Source organism: Elephantulus edwardii, unplaced genomic scaffold (assembly GCF_000299155.1).
Source record: "Elephantulus edwardii isolate Elephantulus edwardi_28Jun2011 unplaced genomic scaffold, EleEdw1.0 scaffold00054, whole genome shotgun sequence".
NCBI classification, from domain to species: Eukaryota; Metazoa; Chordata; class Mammalia; order Macroscelidea; family Macroscelididae; genus Elephantulus; species Elephantulus edwardii.
Window position 1 is genome coordinate 4,024,086 of NW_006399804.1, and position 19,070 is coordinate 4,043,155.

Genomic DNA, 19,070 nt, shown 5'->3' on the forward strand with positions numbered 1-19,070 from the left:
CTGGAGCCAATGTGGTGTGTAAATGTGTGCTGAATCTAGTTGCATTTCCATTTTGGTAAACTTTGGGATGTGAAGTTTTATGGGTGGAGAGGTTGTGGCAGGACTGAAGTTAGCATGGCCAACTGCAGGAAGCCATGCTACCTTACAGCCCTCTGGGAAGCTGGCATAAATGTTCCACCCTTAACCCACAGGCCAGTTCTGGAGGAAAATGCCATCAGGTAGGTAGGTTCCTTGTGGAGGAAGATTTCCACACAATTGCCCGCCAGCTACTGACTAAGCCCAAAATAAGCCCTGGGAATGTTCTCCACTTCCGTCCTCTAAAGACCTCTCAGTCGTGCCGCGGGAAGATGCCCCCCAGAGCCCCTACTCCCGCGTGCGCGCCCCCGTTGGCTCCTTCAGCTCCCCCCTCCACCCCGCGCGCCGCCGCACTAGTGGGTCCCACCCTCAGCACACCTCGGTGGCTGTGACCGGCGCCAGAGAGGGAGAGGGGCCCAGGTGGAAGGCCGAGGCTGCAGGACGGGCGCGGCGGCGCGCACGCAGACCTCGCCCGGCCCCAGCCTCCTTCCTTACGCAGGGCGCGCACGCCGAGTGACGCTCAGAGGAGGAAGCGCAGTTCCTTTTCCCCTCCCTCGCTGCCCCTGGCCCAGCGGGAGCCCCCCCCAGTGCGCCTGTGCGGAGGCCTAGTTGATTATGTGTGCCCTCTCCGGGCCTCAGCGCTAGCGGCCGGGTGGAGGTGGGGAGGGAAGAAGACGAGGAGGAGGAGGAGGCGGTGGAAGGGAGGTGGGGGGAGTCAGCAAGGACATGGCTCCTGACTCCTGTGCGGAACGTGAGTGACTGAGCGGCAAAGCCCGAGTGAGCGAATGGCCGAACGGCGGGTGGGGGCCGGGACCCGGGAAGGGAGCGGGGCTGTCGGTGGCTGTTCGGGAAATCACTAACTGGTTTGCATGTGTTTTTTAATGGTACCCCCCAACTCCCTCTTAGATGGTCTCTAGCGACCGGCCCGTGTCACTGGAGGACGAGGTCTCCCATAGTATGAAGGAGATGATTGGAGGCTGTTGCGTTTGCTCAGACGAGAGAGGCTGGGCCGAGAACCCGCTGGTTTATTGCGACGGGCACGGCTGCAGCGTCGCGGTGCATCAAGGTAAACACCCAAACGCCCGTTCGCCGTGCCGAACCCGGCCTGCTTCCAACCGTCACTGCTGCCCCCACCGTGGCATCAACTGCCAGTTCCCTTTCTGTCCCTCCCCCCGTCCCGCCCCACCCCCGTCCCGTTCAGAGGCCCTGGGATGGCTCGGAGGGTTAGCAGAGGGGTAGAAGGGGGTGTGAGCTGTGCATGTGGGAGAAAGTGCGTGTGGCCTGGACTGTCATGTGATTCTGCTCTCACTCTCTCAAGTGTCATTTGGCCGCCGCCTACACCGGCATCCTTGGGTCTGGAGACTTTCTGCGGAAGGAGTGGTGTGGGTTCGTGGCCTGTGCCCAGGGGTAGTGAGAGTGGGCCCAGAGCAAGCGCCCCTCCTTCCTGTCACGGTGACGGTGGGCTCCAGTTTGGGAATGTGAGACCCCTCCCCCTTCACCACCTCTCCAGTCTGCCGCAGTGTGTCTGGAGACTTCTGTGGTATGGAGTCGGAGTCTGGAACGCGACTCCTTGCGTTGGGGAGGGAAGGAGGATTGCCTTGCCTCTTTAGTGAGGAAAAGAGGACACTGCAGCACCCTAAGCCTTCAGGTGGAGGCCCTGATGCTGACAGGGAACTCCTGCAGAGAAGACGGCCTCCAGCCGCCACCCCCAGCCTGCAAGATTATCTTGGTTGAACTACCTTGGCTGGTGGATAAGGTAGCTGCATCTAGCCACTTGTTTAGTTTATGTTACTGTAAAGAAGAGGAGGTGGTGGTGTCGCAAGTGATTTGAGAAGCATGTTCGTAGTAGTTACTTTTGTTTTTTCCGTCTGGTGGATTGTTGAGGAAACTTTGTAAGATATGTTTTGGCCATTGAAGTTTATGATGGAAACAAGCTTGTGGGTTTTTTTTTTTTTTTGGTCTCATTTGTTTCACCACTTTGAATCTGACATTGAGCAATGCATATATTGTTTAGGATATTGGAACGATAATGGGGGGTGGAGGAAAATCATAACATAAGGTGCTGAAATACAGTGTGATCGGAAATTTCAGAAATGTGCAGCAAGACTTACGTCCAGTGTAGTAATGATTCTGAAATATTGAGTTTACCTGAAAATGTAGTTATTTCCGTTAAGGGAACGCAAAATTGCACACTTTTTAAGGAGTGAAGACATTTTATATCAATATTGGCTATTATTAAACAAAGGCATTTATAATTTAAACTTGTGGAATGAAACGTGTAAGGTTTCTATTTTTTAACATTTACAATCTCATTAGTAGGCACTGGGAGTATTTTTTATGACTTGCATAAACTATCACATGTTATTAAGTAGTTTGGTTTCCTCATACATTAGATGTCAATGCTAACATTTCTAGAATTATTTATAAGTAAAATGTAAATGCTTCTTTTAATATTAAAGAGAAATAAAATTAGGCTTTTAGGAGTGAAGTTTTTAAGCACTGAATTCTGTGTATCAATAGGACATTTTAACTTTGGTTTGCAAATATCTTAAAAGGAATAGAAAATTAGTTTTTGGAGTTATGAAAATTTCTTCTGATTTTATGTTTCTCATAGTTAAGGTTTAATATTTTAAAAATCTCTGCACAAAGTAATGTCAGAAATTAATTGTTAATGTTTTTAAATTTTTGCAAAAAATTCCATTTTGAACTAATTACATGTTGATACTAAGTTACTAAACCAGGCTGTGATGTAGATAAGTATGATATATATATTCAGATCAGTTGTTTGATTAATGGCAATATTTAGCAGTAAACATACATTTTACTTTTGATTACATACGTACTGTATAATCATTTAAAGTTTACAATCCAGTGATTTTCTGGACTGGTATATTTGGTATATTTATAGAGTTGTGTAGGCATCACTGCAATCATCTTCATCATTCTAACAAATCTTATAACCTTTAAAGTCACTCTTCACCTTACCTTGCAAAGTCCTGGGTAACCAACCACTAATCTACTTTTTGTCTTTAGGCATTTGTCTATTATAGAAATTTTATATGATTGGAAGCATTTTACTTTAAACACTACATTTTGTTTTCTACAGTGTCAGTTGCTCGTTCTTTAAGGTGTTTAGAAATGTTTTTGTTAGACTTAAAGTACTTGTTCTATACACTGAAAGATACAGGAATGAAAGATCTTTCTGTGCATTATATTTTACCTAAAAGTAAGTCGTAAGAAGTAATTAGAAATTGTAGAAAGTTTGAAACTTATGTAAAGCAACAAAAGACTTGGTTTAAATTTTTATTATTGAAATATCACACAATTTTACTTTTTTCTTAAGTAAGCTGTATATGTGGTAAAAAAGCCTTGATAGTGTAAGGTGTCATGTCCTGTGCTACTGTGACTGGATGGTTAGCATTTTGAAGGGAGAAAGATGGGCAGTTTCCTCCTGTAAGGAGGCTTCATTGAAAATCCAGTAGAAGATTGCGATGATTTAAAATATACTTGATGGCAGTAATTTTGGGTATGGATGTTTGTGATAAGTAGGATATAAAAAGTTCTAATTCTTTGTAAAGCAAGTAGTTTACTTGAATAGTTTGAGAAGCAGTTTATTAGAATCTTGAAAGGGTACTTGATTTTCCTAAGTCTTAAAATCTTAACACTTTAAAACATCTTATTTCCTAACAGCTTGTTATGGCATTGTTCAAGTACCCACTGGACCATGGTTTTGCAGGAAATGTGAATCTCAAGAGAGAGCAGCCAGAGTGGTAAGGATTATTTGTCATAAACCTTGAAATATTTAATGAGTAGCGATAAACATTTTAGGATATTACATTCATTGTAATTTGAAGAAATGTCAATTTTTTGCTAAAATACTGTTATTGGAGAGAATTTTGGACAAATAATGACTTAAAAAATTGCAAACAAGTTTTGTAAAATCTGAAACTTGGTTTTTTGGTTTTGCTCTTTTTTGTTTTGTTTTTGAAAAGATATAAGATAGAGAGTAAAATCTGGACTTTTCCTAACTTACAAAGAGTGTAGACAGCATGAGAATGGCAGCTTCTGACTTCTGTTAACTCTGCGAGGGGATACTGTCCCCGTCAACATCTGTGGTATAAAACTAATTCTTAAAAAGTGAAACATGGTCTCTGTGTTCTCACACTTGTGCTAATTCCAACACCAATCTATTTGTTCTACTGAGTCCAAAGTCTGTTGAATTGGCCACAAAGATCTCATAGAACTATACATCTATGCCATTTGTTGCCTTGTGCTGTCAAGTTGCTAGTGGCTGACTCATAGCAACCCTATATACAATAGTTCAGAAACCTGTCCTGTGCCAGTCTCACTCACTCCGACTACCCCCATTGCCCCAGTTACTGTGTCAATCCATCTCATCCTATTCTTCCTCTCCTGTGCTATTCCTCCATCCTTCGAAGCATGATGTCCTTCTTCAAGGACCCATCACTCCTGGACACATGCCTAGGTTATGTGAGGTGGAGTTTCAAAATCCTAGCCCCAAGGAGAAACTTGGTTTCACCCTCTCTAAGACAGACATGTTTGTTCTCTTGGTGGTCAGTGTATGTTCAATACTCCACAACACAACTCACCATCACAAAGAGATCAATTCTGTCTTCCTTGGTCATTGTCTAGCTCTCTGATGCATAGCAAGTAATTGCAAAGACCATGGCCTGCATCAGGTGGACCCTAGTCTCTAGACTTGACCTCATTGCTTCTCAGTACTCTGGAGAGGTCACTGACAGCAGATTTTCCCAGTATAATTAGTCTTGATTTCCTGACTGCTTGTGCTACGAGTGTTGATTGTGGAGCTGAGCAAGCTGAAATTGTTAACAACCTCAATCACTATCTTGGTGCTGACATCTGGTCCAATGGTGAGGATTTTTGTCTTCTTTTTCCCCCCCTTGTATACTGTTGAATCGGATCCAACTGACACAGAAGATTGTCCCTTCTTCTCCAGCAGAGCATCTGGTGGATTTGAACCATGCTCCTTTGGGATTACAGTGTAGCTTCTTGCGAGTAGGACACCAGAACTCCTTAATTTTTGTCTTCTTTATGTTGAGCTTCAATCCATATTGAAGAGTATATAGTCCTTGACTTTCTGCAGCAACTACTTCAGGTCCTCCTCAGTTTTGGCAAGCAAGATTCTGCCGGTTTACAGATAAACCATAAGTTGGTAGCAGGATAACAATATCTCAATGAGGATAGCTTTTCAAATATGGTTGCAGATCTTTTGATCTTCAGCTGCATGGCCTAGTCAGTGTTATGAAGTTATTTTGTTATTGTGTACCGTTCAGTTGGAACCAATGCATAACTGACCCTCCAGGTTTTCAAAAGCAATTTTAATTCACATAGGAGGAGACTGCCCATTCTTTTTCCTCAGAGCAGCTGGTGGATTTGAACTATTTTCACTCGGGATTACAGTGCAGCTCCTAGGGCACCAGACCTCTATAAAAGTTCTCTTAGACTTGCCAGTTACGGTATCGCCCCTCGTTCCTCTAGCAAGATTGGATCAAGGCCCCTGCCTCTTGCTTCATGAGGGCAGCAGTCCCATATCAGATCTGTGGCGTGGCGGTCTGGTTCTCACTTGTGTATTCAAGATTACAGTGCAGCTTCTCACTACTAATCCACCAGAATTCTTTTCTTAGTTGAGTTCTCAGTTGAGTCTTCTGGTATTATCCTCTGGTTCTTGGTCTGACTGGTGCAGTCTCTGGTCCCAAGGATGCACAGATATTCTCTGCTGCTTCTTCCTGGTAGTGGGATTCTCCCTGCTAAATGGTTTTCTTTTCTTTTTATTTTATTTTATTTAATAATTTTAATGAACATTTACAGAGAATTTGGATTTCCATTCATTCATTGCTGCACTTCTCTCCCCGCCCAGCCCTCTCCCCCTGCCCCCCCAAATGGTTTTCTTTTTTATAAATTTTCTTGTTTTTCTCTTTCCTGTGCTTCTCCTCTCCTTCTCCCTTAGATCCTCATACACGTTTCACTAGTTATCTGTTTATACAATAATGATCTTAAACACAATATTTTTCCTTATGAGACTGAGTTTGTGCAGTTTATCATAATGCTCTCCAGTCCCTCCGAAGTGAAATAATGATTTACAAAATCATTGTTTCTGTGTGCTGTGTAGTATTCCACCATGTGAATTTCTCAATCCATTCAATTGTGGTGGGATATTTGGGCTGTTTCCACATTCTTGCAGTGGTGAATAATGCTGCTATGAACATTGATGTACAAATATCCTTTTGTACCTCATTTCTCATTTTTTAAGAGGCTGCTAAATTTTAGTATAAACTTGATAGAATGAAAGACCTGATATTGTTCAGTTTATATACCCCTTATTTTGGTAGTACCCAGTCATGTGATGAAAGTCAATGCTGAAGACTGGGAAACTCATTTTGACCCCATGACTAGCTTTTCTGGGTAGTCAGGAAAACCTGAAACGAGTTTGAAGGTTAAATTGGCAAATCATAATTAGAATATAATTGAATATAATTACAGTAGAACAAAAGGAAAACTGCTATTTTTCTAAGTTCTTTTTGATTAGAGAAAAAAGATGGAAAAGTAATGACAGTATACTCTTACTGTATCTATGCATGTGTAGTTTACAGACAAATTTCAGTCTTTTGGGCAAGGAACATAAATATGTTTTGCTCTTGGCTGACAACCATAATGAAAATTTTATAAAATTTTTGTTAAGAGTAAGGAAATATGGTACGACCATTATGGAAGGCTGTACAGCACTTTCTCAAAAAGTTGAAAATAGAAATACCATTTGACCCAGCAGTTCCATTTACTGGGAATATATCCTAAAGAAACCAGATGTGCTACCCAAGCAGATATATGCACACCCATGTTTATTACTACTTTGTTCACAATAGCAAAGAGTTGGAAACAACATAAAGGCCCATCAACAAAAGATTGGATAGAGAAGCTGTGCTGTATTCACACAGTGGAATAATATGCTGCATTGAAAAACAAGGATCTCAGGGAGCTCTAGTGGCCTAGTGCCAAGAAGCTGCACTGGTATGGAGTTCGAATCCACCAGATGCTCAGCTGGAGAAGGAGGGGCAGTTTCTTTCCTGTACCATTCAGATCTGATTTGATGGTACACACACACACACACACACACACACACACACACACACACACTATTTAAAAAAAAGAAAAACAAGGAACTCATGAAATATGCAAAATGGATGACCCTGGAGGACATTATGCTGAGTGAAATAGCTCAGTCACAAAAAGACAAATATTGCATAGGGTCACTGTGAAGTGGGACTGACATTGGGGTTGAGGGGAAACTAAGGGGACAAATAATGTCATTGAAACAGATGAGGGGGAGAATGATTTAGGAGGAATATATGATTAGGTATTGTCATGACAAGAGTCCAGAATGAAAGCTGCATAGTGGAGTGGACTGGGGCGAGGGTGAGGCAGGGAGGAATTGTATAACAATGAAAGGTTTTTTAATTTTATTTTTTTTTTTTACTTTCCAAAGAGAAGAGCAAACTGGGGGGAGGGGTGGGCAGGGAGGAAAGTGTATAACAATAAATGAATGCAAAAAAAAGTAAGGGAAAAAGTTTGTCCATTAGTTGCCAAAAGCCTTTTTCACAGTTGAATTTCAGATGATATCAAGGAGAAAATGATTTAACCTTCATTAGTTCTGCAAAAATATTAGCACTTGTGGTATTTTCTTTCATGTTGATTATAGAGATTTTAGACAGAGACTAGAAGGTTTTAACTTATTTATCAGCTGTGTAACAAAAGCAGATGCGTTACTTATTTTTTTTTTCTTTTTCCCCTGGGCAGTTTTTGATTAGTAGAATAATGACTAACCTTTTTAGGATTAGGAATCTTTGAGCAATATTTTTGTAGTTATTTGATACATTTTGTTTGTGTATGAGAATGCACTGTAGTGGAATTAAAGCTAATGTTCTAGTGTTCAGATAATAAATACCAATATTAGGTAATTTTAACACTTAAACTCTCTTTGGAACATGTTATAATTTGGGTGGTTGGATCACCAAGCAAAGGTAGTTATGCTTTTCATTTATCAGAAAATACTAGCAATGTGGTGAAGTTGTACCTGGATATGTCACTAGCAAATTCAAGCCCAGAAAATAATGAAATAAAAGGATGGGTAACAAGTGAGCAAGGATAAAGAGATCATGAATGGGGAGCAGTAGAGTATTTGCCTCAAATACCCATTATTGCCTAGCTTTTTCCTTTATTAATCTTAGCTTAATATTCTCCTAGTTTAGTCTCATTTCACCTTTATTCTGTGTACTTGCTCATTGTTTTTCTGTACTAATTTAGTAATCAGTAACTTTCTGAGAGCTCATACTTTTCCAGATACGGTTCTAATTGCTTTATGGTAGTTACCTCATTTTAGTCATTCCTTTAGACATTAGAGATAGTCTGTTCTTCTCACTTTATGGATAAAGATAGTATAGGGTTTTTAAAAAAATTATTAATTTTAATAAACATTTACAGAGGTTTTGGATTTCTATTCATTCATTGCCACACTTTTCTCCCTGCCCACCCCTCCCTACCAGTTCACTCCCCTCTCCGAAAAGAAAAAGAAAAAAATTCCTTCATTAGTATACAATTTTCCCATTCCTTCCCCCCTACCCCCACCCCGAGTCCACTTCTCTACGCAACCTTAATTCTGGATTCCTGTGCTAACCATAATACTCAATCATATATCGCCTCTAATCTGGTCTTTCCCTCATCTGTTTCAATACAGTATACATAATTTATCCAGCTTTTTCTGTCTTACCCCAACCCTGATGTCAGACCCATTCTACGACAGTGGCACTATGCAGGATTTGTCCCTTTGTGACTGAGATATTTCACTCAGCATAATGTCCTCCAGGGTCACCCATTTTGAATAATATTGTATGAATTCTTTGTTTTTCAATGCGGCATAGTATTCCATTGTGTGAATATACCACAGCTTCTCTATCCATTCGTTTGTTGATGGGCACTTAGGTTGCTTCCAACTCTTTGCTATTGTAAACAAAGCAGTGATAAACATCGGTGTGCATAGATGTGCTTGCATGGTAGTCATGGTCTCTCTGGGGTATATTCCCAGTAATGGGATTGCTGGGTCAAATGGTATCTGTTTGCAATTTTTTGAGAAAAAACTGCTTTCCACAATGGTTGCACCATCTTACATTCCCACCAATTTTGAATAAGAGTTCCAGTTTCTCCACATCCTCACCAGCATTTGTTGCTTGCTGTTCTGTTAAATTTTGCTATTCTTACTGGGGTGAGATGATATCTCATAGTTGTTTTGATTTGCATCTCTCTTAGAGCTAGGGACTTTGGACATTTCTTCATGTGCTTGCTGGCCATCTGAATGTCTTCTTCGGTGAAGTGTCTGTTCATATCCTGTGCCCATTTCTCAATTGGATTATTTCCCTTTATCTTATTGTGGTGTTCAAGTATTTTATAAATTCTGGATATAAGTCCCTTATTTGACATGTTATTACCAAATTCTTTTTCCCGGTATTGGGAAATTCCCAGTATGGCTTCCCTTTTTACTCTATTGGAGAAGTTTTTGGATGTGCGTAAGATAGTATAGTTTTAAGATAAATGCATATCTACTTGAAGTCTGGGGTATGATTAGAATCCAGATTCTTGTATACAGAGCACAAACATCTTATTATATACTGCCTTCTAAGGTGAAATTGTTTGGTAGTTTCAAATCGACTACAACTCATAGCAACCCTGTGAACAATAAATCTAAGCATAGTCTTCCATCATGTTCATGATACCCGTTGTTCTCAGGCCTGTTGTTAGAGTCATTGCTGTGTCAATATGTCTCATTCAGAATCTGTCTTTTGCAGACCCTCTGCTTTTATCACCGTGATGTCATTTCCTAAGAACTGTGGGCTCTAAAGTATGAATTTTCACCATCCTTGCCTCTAGGGAGCACCCTCATTACACTTCCCATAAGACAGATTTGTTAGTTCTCTTCGCAGTCCCATGGTACTTTCAGTACTCTTTGCTAATACCACAGTTCAAAGACATCACTTCCTTGATTTTCCTTATTCATTTCTCCACTTTCAGATTCTTAGGAAGCAACTGAAAATAACATAAGCTTGGATCAGGCAACACCCTAATCTTCAAGTGGACATCCTTGCTCTTTAGCACATTGGAGAGTTCCTGACAGCAGATTTTCCCTGTGCAACACATCTTTTGAGTTTGTTTGCTGCTACCAAGGGTGTTAATTGTGAATCCTAGTAAAATGAAGTCTTGCAAACTTTAGTCTTTATCATGACGTTACTAGTGGTAAGGATTTTAATTTTCTTAATGTTGACATATAATCCATATTGAAGCCTGCAGTCTTTGAACTTCAGCAGGTGCTTCAAATCTTTTTCACATTCTGCCATCCAGGTTGTGCCATTTGCACAATCTGGGTGGTTAAAGAGTCTTCTTCAGTACTGTTCCCGTATTCTTAGTATAGTCTGTCTTCTCGAATTATTTGCCCAGAATACAGTTTGAATAGGTAATGAAGAAAGGATAAACATATGTGACACACACCTTTCCTGATTTTAAACCCTGTATTGTCTCTGTTTGATTCAAATGACTGTTTATAATGGACACATTTTGTTTTATAATGGACATAATTTATTATTGTTCACTATTAAGGTGTACCTGATCCAGGCCAGGATCCTCACAATTAATTGTTATGTATCAGAGAGCTGGACAATGACTAAGGATGACAGAAGAAGAATTGATGGTGCTGGAGAAGAGTCTTGAACCATCATGGATCATCAAGAAAACAAATAGGTCTGTCTTGGAGAGAGTGAAACCATATTTCTCCTAGGAAATTAGGATTTTGAAGCTCCGTCTCACATACGTTAGCCACGTGGCCACGGAAGGACTGGTCCTTGGAGAAGGGTGGAGGGATAGCACAGGAGATGTAGACCTCTGATGGAATGGATTGATATAGTAACTAAGGCAGTGGGGGTAGGTGTGTTGATAGCATAGGAGAGGTAGACCTCTGATGAAATGGATTGATAGAGTAACTAGGACAGTGGGGGTAGGTTTGTTGGAGTCAGTGAGATTGGCTTAGGACAGGGCAGGCTTCAGAGCTGTTGTACATAGGGTCACTCTGAGTCACAGGTGAATAGATGACATAACAGCAATAACAAGAAGTTGAACATATTTGGATAGTCAGTAAAATAAAAGTAAATATCTTTCTGGCATTCTGTTTTCAGCTGAGGTCTGTCAGATGTTAGCAGTGATAATCCTCATTCCACATCCTATTCAGTTTTCATTTCTGACATTTTTCTGTCTTTATACTGCTTTGACCATTTAAAAATTATCTTTAGCAAAAATTTTGCTTATGTGTGGTAGTAGCGATATTGTTTGATAATTTCTACATTCTGTTGGATCACTTTTTCACTAATGGGAAAAAATAGCAATCTCTTTCAGTCAGTTGGTTAGGTAACAGTCTTCCAAATTTTTTAGAATAGGCTAGTGAGTACATCTAGGACTGTATCTCTGTTGAAACACCTCAATTGGGGCCTTTTTATTTTTGGACAGTGCCTTCGGTTAATTTGAACTGCTCCTTTCATTACTATTGGTTCTTGATCATATGCTACTTCTAGAAGTGGTATAATACTGACCAATTTGTGTGTGTGTGTATGTGGGGGGGGGGTAACTGTACGTCCATCTTCTTTACATACTTTCTGCATCTTTGAATTTTTCACCCATAGAATCCTTCATTATTGCAACTCAAGTCTTGAATTTGTTATTCAATTCTTTCAGCTTGAGAAATGCCAAGCATGTTCTTCTCTTGATTTTCTAGCTCTCTAGGTCTTTACAAAACTTTGTTTTTGTCTTTTTGAGCTGCTCTTGAAAAATCTTACGTTTAGCTCTTTTATCTCTTTGTTTTGGTTTCTCTGTGTGAAGAGCACATTTGAGAGTCTCTTGTGACATTAATTTTAGTGTTTATTGTATTTTTCAAAATTTTGATTTTTTAAATACTTATTTTCTTTTTAATAACCTTTAAAACTTTATCCATGGATGAAATCTTTAATGTGTGTTTTCCAGTAATTAGTATTCAATGCATCAAACCTATTCTTTTTTTTAAATAATTTTAATGAGCATTTACAGAGATTTTGGATTTCCATTCATTCATTGCTGCACTTCTCTCTCCCCCCAGCTCGCCCCCACCCCCAAGTTCGCTCCTCTCTTTGAAAAGTAAAAGAAACACTCCTTCCCTGGTACACAATCCCCCCGTACCTCTCCCACCGCCCCAGGTTACACTATGCAACCTTAATTGTGGACTCTTGTGATAACCATAATACCCTATCATGCATCGCTTTTAAATTATTCACTCATCTGTTTCAGTGCAGTATTATCCACAATTTATCCAGTTTTTCTTAGTCTTACCCCAACCCTGATACCAATCCCATTTTACAACAGTGGCATCATGCAGTATTTGTCCTTTTGCGACTGAGATATTTCATTCAGCATAATGTCTTCCAGGCTCACCCATTTTGAATAATATTGCATGAGTTCCTTGTTTTTCAATGCAGTGCGAATATACCACAGCTTCTCTATCGATTAATTTGTTGATGGGCACCTGGGTTGTTTCTAACTCCTTGCTGTTATGAACAGAGCCATGATAAACATGGATGTGCATATATCTGCTTGGATGTCAGTTATGGTCACTTTGGGATATATTCCGAGTAGTGGAATTGCTGGTTCAAATGGTATCTCTATTTGCAACTTTTTGAGAAAGCTCCATACCACCTTCCACAGTGGTTGCACCATTTTAAACTCCCACCAACAGTGAATAAGGGTTCCAGTTTCTCCACAACCTCGCCAGCATTTGTTGCTTGCTGTTCTGTTAAATTTTGCTATTCTGACTGGGTTGAGATGCTATTTCTTAGTTGTCATGATTTGCATCTCTCTTAGAGCTAGGGATTTTGAACATTTCTTCATGTGCTTGTTGGCCATCTGAATGTCTTCTTTGGGGAAGTGTCTGTTCATATCCTGTGCCCATTTTTCTATTGGATTATTCACCTTTATCTTGTGGTGCTCAAGTATTTTATAAATTCTAGATATAAGTCCCTTATCTGACATGTCATTACCAAATACTTTTTCCCAGTCTGTGGCTTCCCTTTTTACCCTGTTGGAGAAGTTTTTGGATGTGCATAGGGATTTGATTCGTAGAAGGTCCCATTCATCTATTTTATCTTCTCCTGGTTGTAGAAAACCTATTCTTGAAATAGTTTTTAAATTCATATGGAATATATTCAAGGTTGTTTTTGTTTTTGTGGATTTGTTTTAATTTTTACTAACTTTATTGTGAACTTGCGTATGAGTAATTGATGTTCTGTTGCATGGTTGGCTTTGCTACTGTTTTCACTGATACTCAGCTTGTTTAATGTCTCTTTCCATAGATGTAGATATTATGGTCTTGTGTATTCTACCTGGTGAGGTCTGTGTGTAGGATCTATTTTTTTCCACAGCTATCAGTTCCAACTAACATTTATGTTCTAGTCACCAATTATTGGTAATGCATCTTGTTTGTATGTTTCGTCAGTTTCATACTGCAAAGGTCAGTAGCAATTCTTAGTATCTTCATCGTTGGCTTTGGTGGTATTGTGTTAAGGGTTTATTCAAAATGGCTTCCCGAGCTGTTGACTGACTTTTCCATATGGATGGGAGGGAATATGTGAGTAGGGTATGTTAGCTTAGCCTCAAGGGGATCATCATTAAATTGAGCAGATTAAGCCGCAGAATAGAATCTCACCACCAGTAAAGAAGTAAAAGAATGCAGCATGCCTTTCAGGATAAGAGATTCTTGTGCCAGCCAGGCCAGCACCTACAGGACAGCAACGAAAGCAGCTACAGCAAAGAACCATAGAACTGATGTGAGATAGAGCAGACCTTAGGATTGCTGTGCTACTGAATCGAAGCTAAGAGCCTTTGTCCATGTTTGTTCGATGACTTGTTGGGGATGGGGGTGGGAAGAGCCATAATTGGCCCGACTAAGCTGTGCATCAGAAAACTGGACAATAACTAGGGATGGTAGAAGGAGAATTGATAACTTTGAGTTGTGAGACTGGAGAAGAATATTGAATATACCATAGACTACTAGGAGAACAAAGAGGTTCGTCCTAGAAAGGGTGAGACCAGGCTGCTCATTGGAGGCAAGGATTCTGACATATTTTGGACATGTTACAAGGAGGGACCAGTGTTTGGAGAGGGACCTCATGCTTGGGGGGGTGTAGGGATGGTACAAGAGAGGAAGACCCTTGAGGAGATGGATTGATTCAGTTGAGGTAATGGGAGTAGACATGTCAGAGACAATTAGACTGGCACAGGATAGAGCAGGGTTTAGGGCTGTTGTACATAGGCTCACTATGAGTTGCAGGCAACTCGATGGTGCACAACAACAACAAGCTTTGTAACATTGGCCTAAAGCCATAGTAAGGTGCCTGCAGTCACTTATCAGCAGCTGTCCTGGGTGATTGTTTTCTGCTACTAACCTGAATTATAGCCTTTTAATTTCCCTAAATATGGTTCTGTTTGGTTTGTGAGATACTGCCTTGGATTTTGGACCATAAAGCAGTAAGATTGGTATTGAGATGAGTATAAAGAGGTGCAGGAGCATAGGGGACTTGTCTTACGTCATGGAAACTGGTTTTGTATTGTTGATGTTCTTGACAGGGTCAGATCCCCATGTGTCCTTTGCTCTTTTTATAGGTGATTGTTGGGTGTATTTAAGTAATAGTTAAGTGTATAGATATTATCCTTTCATTCATGGCGTTGTACTTCAAGTTAGATCTTGTAATGCTCTTTTTGACAGTGATAGAAATACCATTCCTCTTCAGTTTTGTTATTCCTGGCATAGTAGTAGATCATATTATTGTGTGATTCAGAATGCTCACTGCCAGGTTACTGGCAGTATCAGCTCACTGATACTGAGATACAATCCATACTTAAGGCTCTTGTCCTTCATTTTCTTCAGCAGTTACCTCAAGTCTGTCTCACTTTCAGCAAGCAAGATTGTGTTACCTGCGTAACATAGGTTGTTGACGAATCTTCCTCCTACCTTAATGCCACATTTTTATTGAAGTCCAGTTTTTCTAATGATTTGCTTAGGTGATTAGATAAGGAGAAAGGATATAGTCTTGATACTCATCTTTCTTGATCTTAATCCATGCAGTGTTCCTTTGCTTTATTTGGTCAACAGCTTCTTGGTCTGGGTGTATATATCATAGAAGAATAGTTAATTCCCATCTTCTCAGTGTTAGTCTTAGTTTGCTGTGCAGACATACTTCTGGTAGTCTGTCAATTCTCTTTATGTATATATTGTTTTAGGATGATCTTACAATATTTTGCTAGATAATGTTTGAAGATTTCCATATTCTTTTGGATCATACTATCTGGGAATGGGAACAAGTATGGATCTCTCCCAGTCAATTGGCCAACCCAGCTGCCCTCTTGAGTTTCCTGACATAGACCGATGAGTGTGTCCAGGGCTGCATCTTTTAGTTGAAACATACCAGCTGGTAGTCCGTTGATTCCTGGGGCCTTGTTTTTTGCTAGTGCCTTTAATGTGGCTTCAACTTCTTCCTCTATTACCACTGGCTTTTTTTTTTTTTTTTGGTTCCTGTTGTATACTGTCAAATCAGATCTGACTGGCACAAGAGGAGATTGCCCCTCCTTCTCCAGCACTAGGCTACCAGAAATCCTTTACCATTTACTCTTGTTCATTGAAACTTCCTGAAATTTTTCAGTGTCAACCAATTCTTTTTGGTACAATGACTCTGTATTCTTCTTGTCTTATTTTGATGCTTTTCAAGTCATTCAAGATATTGCCCACAGTATTTCTCAGTATTGCAGCTTATGAGTTGAATTTGTTTTTTATTCTCTCAAACGTAGAAATGCTGAATTTCTGCAGTGTGTCATATACTGTTAAGTTGATGTCAACTCCGACTTACAGTGACCCAATGTATAGCAGTTCTGAATCCTGCTCTGTCCTGAGCCAATTTCATCATCTCTAACACACCTGCTCCCATAACCCTAGTCACTGAGTCAATCCATCCTATCTAGGGTCTTCTTCTCTTGTGTTGTCCCTCCACCCTTCCAAGCATGGTGTCCCTCTCCAAAGACCCTCCTTGAAACACGCCCAGAGTAATTCATATGGAGCTTCAGAATCCTTGCTTCCAAGGAGCAGCCTGGTTTCTCCCTCTCCAAGAAGGACCTGTTTGTTCTCTTAACAGTTCATGCTCTTCTCCAGCACCACAACTCAAAGACATCAATGATTCTTCTATTACTTTTAGTAATTGTTCAGCTCTTTGATGCATAGCAAGTAATTGCAAAGACCATGGCCTACATCAGGTGTATCTTGGTCTCTAGACTGACATCATAGCTCTTCAGTACTCTGGAAAGGGCCAATAGTGCAATAATATTTTACACTGTCTTACCAAGGATCCCTGGTAGTACTATAGATTGAGCATTGGTGTGCCAACCAAAAAGTTAGGGATTCAAAACCATCAGCTGCTACAAAGGAGAAAGTTGAGGAAGTCAGCTTCTGTAAAGATGTGCAGAGTCCATTCAGTGGCAGTGGGCTTGTTTTTTGGGTTTTGAGTTTTATTACTTATTACATATGCTAGGGAGCTCTTGTGGCCTAGTTTTGAGGCAGCACTACAATCTCCAAGGCACAGGGTTTAAATTTATCAGCTGCATCATTAGGAGAAAGATGGGCAGTCTCCTCCCATGTGCTTTACTGACTCTGAATACCTGTTGTAGGTTTATTTACATGTTAGTTCCTATAGTTCCTGTTTGTTGGCACATAATAACAACAGCTTCCTGAAGTATTCCTTGTTGTTTTTTGTTGTGTGGTTTTTGTTTTTTGTTTTTTTTTTTATAGTGACTCTCTAGTCCCTGCCATTTTACAGCCTTGGAAACTCAGGGGAGGGTTGCCATGAGTAGGTTCTAACTCTGCAGTCAAGGGAGAGAAAGGTCATGCTGCAACTCCTGTTAATTATTTCCTGTTTTCTGTCTTGACTAGTCTAGAGGGAGAGCTGAAATCTCTATCTCAGTCTAAATTTAATTTTCCTTTGTGGAGATAGAAACTTGGCTTGGTTTGGAGTACTAATCCTTGGACCAGTTAACCATTACCAGGCAGTATTGGTTGGATCTTATATTAGAGTGTTCCCTGTGGATTTGGGGATAGCTTTATTTTCAGGGGAAGGACAGTTATGAGCTGATGTTACCTTAAAAGATAATGAAGTATAAAGATACAGACTATATAAAGTAGTATTTTTGTAAAATAAACACCCAGCTCTATTCCTGTGTCTTCAAGAATTTGTACGTAAGTTGACACAGGTGTGTGGTGTTTTACTTAGCCCTACTTCAGTATAGCAAGGGAGCCCTAGTGGTGTAGTCTGTAAGGACTTGTGCTGCAAACTCAAAGGTAACACTTGTTGTGGCTTGAATTCACCAGCTTCTCTGTGGTAGAAAGATGAGCAGTCACTTCCTGTGTCATTTATAACCTAGGAAAACTTGCTGGAGGGTTAGGCAAGAATCAGTTCTGACTTGATTGCAGTGAGTTTGAGATAGTACAAGAAAGAGTGCTGATGGCAAAATTGATAGGGATGCTAACTCAGAGTTACTTGCCTCTCTGGTGGTTTTAGCCCGTCAGCAGCTCCCCTGGAGAAATATTGAGTCTTGTCCTATGAGGTGTATAACCTCTGAAACCCAATGGAATGTCACTGTGAGTTGACTTAGACTTGAGGCAGTGAGTGAGTGACTGTTTACTTAGTGGAAGAAAAGGGTTGATGACTTTAAAATTATTTTAAAGCTGCATGAAGAATTAGTGAAGGTGCTTGTCATGAATTTGTTTTGAATCTGAGCTCATTTAGTAATTTGAAACTGAGGACAAGTTTACATAACATCAAAGGGAAAGTAGGACTTTCCTGTAAGTCTGAGTTAGATGTTTGTAGCCCGGTGATGGCTTATGTATGAAATGGATATTTTCTTTCCCCTCTCTCATTTCTGTTAACCCTCCAAGAATAAGTCTTACTGTGTGTAAACAGTTGTCTTAGCCTTTTGTATTAATGGTCTTACACTATAATTGACTTACGTTACTCAGAACTTATTTATTCTAGTTTCACCCATATTGTTCAGTATTTAAAAAACTATGATTGTTTTTTAGTGATGCATAAAACTCCACAGTTTCTTAAGCCATTCATCTTGTCTATAGGCACTTCAGTTGTTTCCCTTTCTGCTTTTTCTCAGTAGTGCTGCAGTAAATATGCACGTGTGTAGAATAAACATGTTAGTGTTGCAGTTTTTTTTTTTTTTTTTTTGCAGTTTATTTGTTTAGGATATATACGCAGTATTGAGATTGCTTGATCAAGTGGTGTTTCTATCCCCAACTTTGTAAGAAAGCACCAAACTGCTGCACCTGGTAGTTACACTGTTTTTCATTTTCACTTGTGATGTTTTGAGAGTTGCACTCTCTTCGTAGACCTTTTTGGGTGGCTTATTGAACATTGCTATTTCTGCTCTTGCTATCTTAATTATTGTTTTAATTTGCCTATCTCTGATAGCTTATGATGATGTGTTTCTTTGCCATCTGAATGTGTTTGGTGCCGTGTTTGTATGTCCTCTGCCTATTTTGTAATTGGAAGCGTTCTCTTTTTAAAGGGGTTGGGAGTTTTCTGCAAATTTTAGAAATAAGTACCCTGTTGTATCTTTGCAAATAGTTTTTTTTATTTCATCTTTATTAATCTTAAGTGTTTTATGCATTCCCCCCTAGTTTATTTACAAAACTCGAATACAAATTCAAACAAATTTTTTAAATTTCCCTCACCCCCCCCATCAAAGTGTACAACCCAATGATTAGTCCTCCCCTTCCCCTGCACATCCACATCCCTCAGCTTCCAGCCTCTCCCACCCTTCCTGAATCCTTATACTCATTCTACAATAAC

At 40.0% G+C, this 19,070-nt stretch overlaps 1 protein-coding gene across 1 annotated transcript in view; it reads left to right on the plus strand.

Moving 5' to 3' along the window:
• The first annotated feature begins 528 nt into the window (after window positions 1-528).
• MLLT10 (myeloid/lymphoid or mixed-lineage leukemia (trithorax homolog, Drosophila); translocated to, 10) overlaps window positions 529-19,070 on the plus strand; it is a 318,731-nt gene continuing 300,189 nt past the window's right edge. The window contains exons 1-3 of the mRNA XM_006887056.1: window positions 529-826; window positions 982-1,141; window positions 3,766-3,845. Coding sequence (XP_006887118.1) covers window positions 982-1,141; window positions 3,766-3,845 — 240 coding nt within the window. The 5' untranslated portion in view covers window positions 529-826. The remainder of the gene's footprint in view (window positions 827-981; window positions 1,142-3,765; window positions 3,846-19,070) is intronic.